The following is a 6,000-nucleotide window of genomic DNA, read 5'->3' as shown; positions in this document are numbered from 1 at the left end:
CCTGAAACTCGAAACTACTTGCTGTTATGCAAAACTTCAAAATTTTGTATCTATTTGCAAACATACTAAACAGCTGGGGCTCAATAACGCTTGAAAATATCTCTCCGCATATTATTGCCAACCCTAGCCTTGATTTAGGAGCAATGATCAAAGAAAAGGCCAGGGACATCTAACTTGTCTCAAGTGCAATGGTGTACCCCACAGGCCCACAAAGCCAAATATAGAAATTGACACATCAAAGGTGCTATTTATAACTTGTATAAAGTGCATGGCACTCACATGCAGTAGTCCCATATATTAGTCCTTTTGCGAACTTTCAAATTTCATGTCCATCTCCAACTTCTAGTATAAATATCATCACATACCATGCACACTGAACTGCAAAGGTTTCTAATTGAGTTCTTGAAATTACTTTGAAATGATCAAGCTTAGAAACAATGGGAGAGAGAAGGGGAGCATGGTAAAGCTTAGGCTTATCATGGGCAAGCTGGTAAGGGGTCTCTCGATAGCCAGAAGGCCGGATCTCTACGATGAACAAGTTGGGGGCACGACATATGTGCCGAACAATGTGAAGGAAGGACATTTTGTGGTTGTTGCCGTCAATGGTGACAAGCAGAAGAGGTTTGTTGTTGAATTGGAGTATTTGTCCAACCCTGAATTTTTGAGATTGTTGGAGAAAGCTGAAGAAGAATTTGGGTTCAAACAATTAGGAGCTCTTGCTGTTCCTTGTCGACCCGATGATCTCAAGAGGATTTTGGGACAAAGGAATGAAGGGAGTTGGGGTGGGGATGGGTGTGACTTTGGGATGAACATGATAGGGAGTTGCTAGGAAGAAATATAAAATGTTTGTTGCAATTATTATTATTATTATTATTGAAGGGTAAGCTGGACTCCCAAGACCTCAAAGTTGCTTTGCAACGTGTCAAACCAGCCGAGTTATGGGTCTAAACCTTACTATTATTATTATTTATTTTATATTTTTGGTGTGGGGTTGCTTATCTACTCCAATATTAGTGTTCTATTTCCATCTTTCTCCATTGGTCTCTTTTATAAATATTTCTGATCTGAAATTTAAATCCAAGATCTAAAAAGGGTCCATTATAGCGGCTTATGGGCGGATGGTGCTATTTTAAAATTTTAATGGATGAAATAAACGTGCTGCATTGGTAAAATGGCATGTAAAATAATATTTATGTTTAAAGTTTAAACGATTAAAACCATTGTAAAGGCAGTTAAAAATCCAACAAACTTAAAAAAAAAAAAGTCATAATTTCAGATTAGGGTCATTATGTTTTTGAAATTGTTTTGTTACATGATTGTTACATAAAAAAATAAAAAAAAAAGAATAATGATTTTCTAACTAGAAAGACTTCACTCGGTCAATACTCAGCCGATGTGGCACGAACACAGAACCAAAAATATTTGTCCTCAAGATGTGCAGTTGTGCATCCCGAGGAAAATATATATGATTTAATGTCCGTGTCACATCAGCCGAGTGAAGACTTTTTAGTTAGAAAATCAGCACTCAAAACATAATTAACAACGATTGTAAACATTTCAGCCAATTTAAGCCATCATGAATCTAATATATTCATTTTCATGAAATGTATGTAATCTTAAAAATCTAATTTACCTGAAATTAATAGAATTATTTTAGTAAAATTCCAAACAGGAACCATGGCCTCGATTCACCCCAACAATCATGATTATTTGAATGACGTTAATAGAAGACATAACGAATTAGGAGTAAGAGCACTAAAAGATTTTGACAAGGTTCATTTAAAACAGTTACTATGTCCTATCTTACACTTTGAATCAATTCACGAAAAATATCGAACTACATGTTACAATTTTTCTTTAATTGCTAAAACAGCGACTAGACGTGGGTATAAATAGGGACCCTTTGTTCATTAAAGAAGGGACAAGCAACATCAATCTTACAGTTTAGGTGGGTTTGCAGTCTTTATAGATGAATCATTATGTACACATGTACATAAGATTTGATCTATCTCTTTTGCACTTGTCCACAACTGTGTCTTTTAACTTACTTGAGATTTTCAAGGCTAACACAATGAGACGACAATGTTTTGTAACCACGAAATGTCATGCTTATCGTTTTGAAGATTTGTTCTTTCACAGTGAAATATATCATTTTTTTCCCTAAACATATCTCATTCTTCACCTTGAACTAGTAGGATTTCTTTTCTTAGAAACTTAAGTGGCGAATTTGTTATTTCTAAAGTAGCGTAACTTTTGATCTGACCTTCAATTTATCTATTATTATTTATGTTTTTCTGATAAATTTTCATGAGCTGCATCAAAAGAATATATTTATAATCAAATGAATGTCCGTATCAAAAGTTATGCCACTTTTTAGAAGCAAAGACTTTGCCACTTTCTGGATTTGAAAAGCAATGAATCTCACCTCACTTGCAAAGAACTCTTTCACTACGACAGTTATAAGGGTAACGCCTATAACAATCACTTGTTAGTAACAATACACTTTTGGCATTTGTCTCAGATTCTATAATCTTATTCTTTCCTATAATCAGATTTTAAAATCCGACATTACATGTGGTTTTAATTATAAAATTGATTTTCCCATAATTAGCATAAGAATAGGTTCAAATAAAAATTGTTAGAGAATAAGATGCATTGTATCAAGATGCATCAGATACACTGTATCACAAAACACAAATGGAAGAGGATGTATTTAGAATATATTAGTTAAGATATTCTAGAATTTTTATTTAACTTAAGAATATATCAATTAGGAAATTCTAGAATATTTATATTAGACTAGTTTCCTTATATCTTGATTGATGTAATGTTTATAAATATCCTATTGAGATTTATGTAATAGGAAGAATTCTCAATAAACTTTATTATTCTTTAGGACAACTTTTCTTATGTGATGAGATATACGGACAATGATACAATGTATCTCATGCATTTTATTCTCTAATAAGATGTAATGTTTATTGAGAATTCTTGGATGTATTTATAAACATTATATCAATCAAGATATATAGAAACTAGTCTAATATAAATATAATAGAATATCTTAATTGACATATTTTAAATATATCATCTTCCATTTCGGATGAGATATAGACAATGGTACAATATATCTGAGGCACCTTAATCTATGTATCTTTTTTATTATTATTATTATTATAACAAAAATCAAGGCAAGATCAGTTTCTTGTGATTTTGGAATCCATTTCTTGTATTTTTGTTCTTAAGTGGTATTTTTGCTGTCCATAATATTTGTTATAGTATGTGGCTTATATTGAGTGGAACATGCATACAAAGAAAGCAAACGGATGTTGGAGTGGAGTGTAACGTTTCGAGTAGAGTGAGGAATGCATGATGTACCGAACGGAATGACGACATTTGTCTTTTGGGATGATTTACTGTTTTATTGCTAGGGATTATAAATAGGTTGGGGGTACGAGGGTAACGCCCCCGCGGTATGATACAAGGGTATTATTGAAATTTTTTAATATCTATTGTACGGTTAGGATTTACTATAAATTCATCTGATGTAATCCTAATTTAACATATAGTGAAAATTTAGCTCCTCGCACTTGTGGATGTAGGCACACCGTCGAACCACATTAAATTTGTGTGTTCTTATTTCTTTCTTATTTTTCTCTTTTCGTACTATTCATCATAATTGTCGCACGTAGCACAACAATGTTTCATATCACAACGGTAGAACATGGTCAAGAAAAGGAGATTTGGATTATAGATTCTGAAATTAGATTCTTGATTCTGGACATCAGTTTCCATCATCTAATTATGACAAATCTAACATCAAAATCTAATAATCGAACCGAATTCCCCACTCTAGGAGAAGATTAGGATCCAAAAGACACATTGGCTGGTCTTATCTCCAATCAAATATGTGCTATTAAACTATGAACCAAAAATTAGATTGGTTTGCAAGGATGAGCATGGATCGGGCAGAACCTCTAATCCAATGTAGATAGGATCAATTATATTTGATGGTTCCCGCATTTCTATTGACAAGACTACACATATCTGTCCTTACCTGACATTGGATTTAACCCTTTCAATTGTTTTTTTTATAAAGATTATGAGGGTTAAGGTTGATCCAAACTAGCTACAACCTCACATAACACATCCCCCTCTTATCCTGAACATGAATAGGTAACAAAGCACTAGGGAATGAATTACAATCCAAAACAATGCAACCCTTTCACACTTTGTTTCTTATCTAATTGTCTAGCCAATGTTACAAAGTAAATTCCATTGAATTGAATGTTTCCTGTTATGAGCAAGTATCATCATGTTTGGTTGGTCACAGAACACCATAGCCCACCCCAAAGCCGTTTGATTGAAATAGAATGGTGATGCTTGGCAGCATATCTTTATTTGGTGCAAACAATTGGATTGTTTGTATTTGCTCGGATCCAGCTTATTGCAGCCATATATAACCAACTTGTTTTACGATTTCTATGATGGATTTTTGGTTTTTCTGAGAAGTGAGATTATTGTGCTCTTTCGATATTGATTTGCATTTTTGTTCTTTGATTATTATCATTGTTTTTCACTATTGATTTATCTACAATCACATATTTAATTTATGTATGTTGAGAAAATTTAATTGACTGAGCCGTGGAAATATTGGTCTTAGAACCAGGATTAAATAGGCTTATACTTCAAATGAGTTAGGTTAAAGAAAGGACAAAGGAATTTCCACACTATATATTATCAATCAAGATATTGACTATCTAAAAAAAAAAAAATCCCGATATTGCAAACTTGCCACTTTACAAATTTGCACCTATATGCCAACTTAGGTATTTCTACCACCCTTGAAACCTTGACTTAGTAGGAGTCATGAAAGAAAGGGTGGGGACATCTAATTAACTTGTATAACGTGTTATGTACACCCGCAACAAATTAAGCCAAACATGGAAAAGTGACACATCAAAGGTGGGGTGACCCTCCCACATGCATTAATGGTCCCACATTAGTACTTAATTGAAAATTTTCACATCTCATGTCTCTCTCGAACCTCAATATAAATATCCCCACAGACCATGCAACAAAGCCATGAACTACTAAGCTTTCTGTGTTCTAAATGGCAAAGCATGGAAACTATGGGAAAGAGAAGAAAAGCATGGCAAAGCTTAGGATTATCATGGGCAAACTGATAAAGGGTCTCACACTAGTCGGAAGGCCAGATTTCGATGACGACAAGTATGATGAACTTATTGGGGATGCGGCATATGTGCCAAAAGACGTGAAGGAAGGGCATTTTGTGGTTTTTGCCGTCAATGGTGACAAGCAGAAGAGGTTTATTGTTGAATTGGAGTACTTGTCCAACCCTGAATTTTTAAGATTGTTGGAGAAAGCCGAAGAAGAATTTGGGTTCAAACAAGTAGGAGCACTTGCTGTTCCTTGTCGACCCGATGATCTTGAGAGGATTTTGGGACAAAGGAGGAACAATAGAGGTGTGATTCTGGTATCAACATGATAGAGAGTTGCTAGGACTAAAGGTTACATGGATATGTCGTGTATTTTTCTTTTTCTTTCTCCTTTTTTTTTTTTTTTGGTGTTCTGTAGTTTATCTACTCCAATTTTGATGGAAATCATTCTATTTTCATCTTTCTCAAGAAATCTTTTATGAATATTTTGGATCTTAAGGTTAAATTCAAGATTTAAAAGGGTCGATTATAAAGATGTAAAGGGGTGTGTCTTTCTAAGTTATTTAAAGTCTGTGAATGATTGTATCACAACCTGATTTCATAGAACCGCTTTTAGTAATTACTAACCACTAACCCACTTGCTCATAAAATAAAATAAAGATAGCCCGTGGTCTTTGTTTTAAGGGGTGATGTAAAAGAGCTCAATTACAATGATGGAAAAATAAATAAATAACAACTAACATTTACGTTTAAAATTTTGACTTTAAAATGATTAACGCTTTTTTTCTTTTGAAAATAATTCAAATGAAGACATTATTTT

The 6,000-nt window shown here is 33.5% G+C and overlaps 2 protein-coding genes across 2 annotated transcripts; both read left to right on the top strand.

Moving 5' to 3' along the window:
- Positions 1 to 457: 457 nt before the first annotated feature.
- LOC147385839 (auxin-induced protein 10A5-like) lies at positions 458 to 829 on the top strand. Its single transcript, XM_086423193.1, has one exon. It carries the CDS (start codon positions 458 to 460, stop codon positions 827 to 829), a length of 372 nt encoding a protein of 123 aa, XP_086279319.1.
- Positions 830 to 5,105: 4,276 nt separating this feature from the next.
- LOC147385838 (uncharacterized) lies at positions 5,106 to 5,693 on the top strand. Its single transcript, XM_086424368.1, has one exon. The coding sequence runs from the start codon at positions 5,114 to 5,116 to the stop codon at positions 5,507 to 5,509; it is 396 nt and encodes a 131-aa protein (XP_086280494.1). The 5' UTR covers positions 5,106 to 5,113; the 3' UTR covers positions 5,510 to 5,693.
- The last annotated feature ends 307 nt before the right edge of the window (positions 5,694 to 6,000 follow it).

The sequence above is a fragment of the Akebia trifoliata genome, chromosome 14 (assembly GCF_017979445.1).
Source record: "Akebia trifoliata isolate Shusen 1 chromosome 14, ASM1797944v1, whole genome shotgun sequence".
In the NCBI taxonomy this organism is placed as follows: domain Eukaryota; kingdom Viridiplantae; phylum Streptophyta; class Magnoliopsida; order Ranunculales; family Lardizabalaceae; genus Akebia; species Akebia trifoliata.
This window is presented reverse-complemented; position numbering and strand designations above follow the sequence as displayed.

Coding starts and splice junctions, on each gene's coding strand:
- LOC147385839 (XM_086423193.1), top strand. CDS start 458: ATGGTAAAGCTTAGGCTTATCATGGGCAAGCTGGTAAGGGGTCTCTCG.
- LOC147385838 (XM_086424368.1), top strand. CDS start 5,114: ATGGCAAAGCATGGAAACTATGGGAAAGAGAAGAAAAGCATGGCAAAG.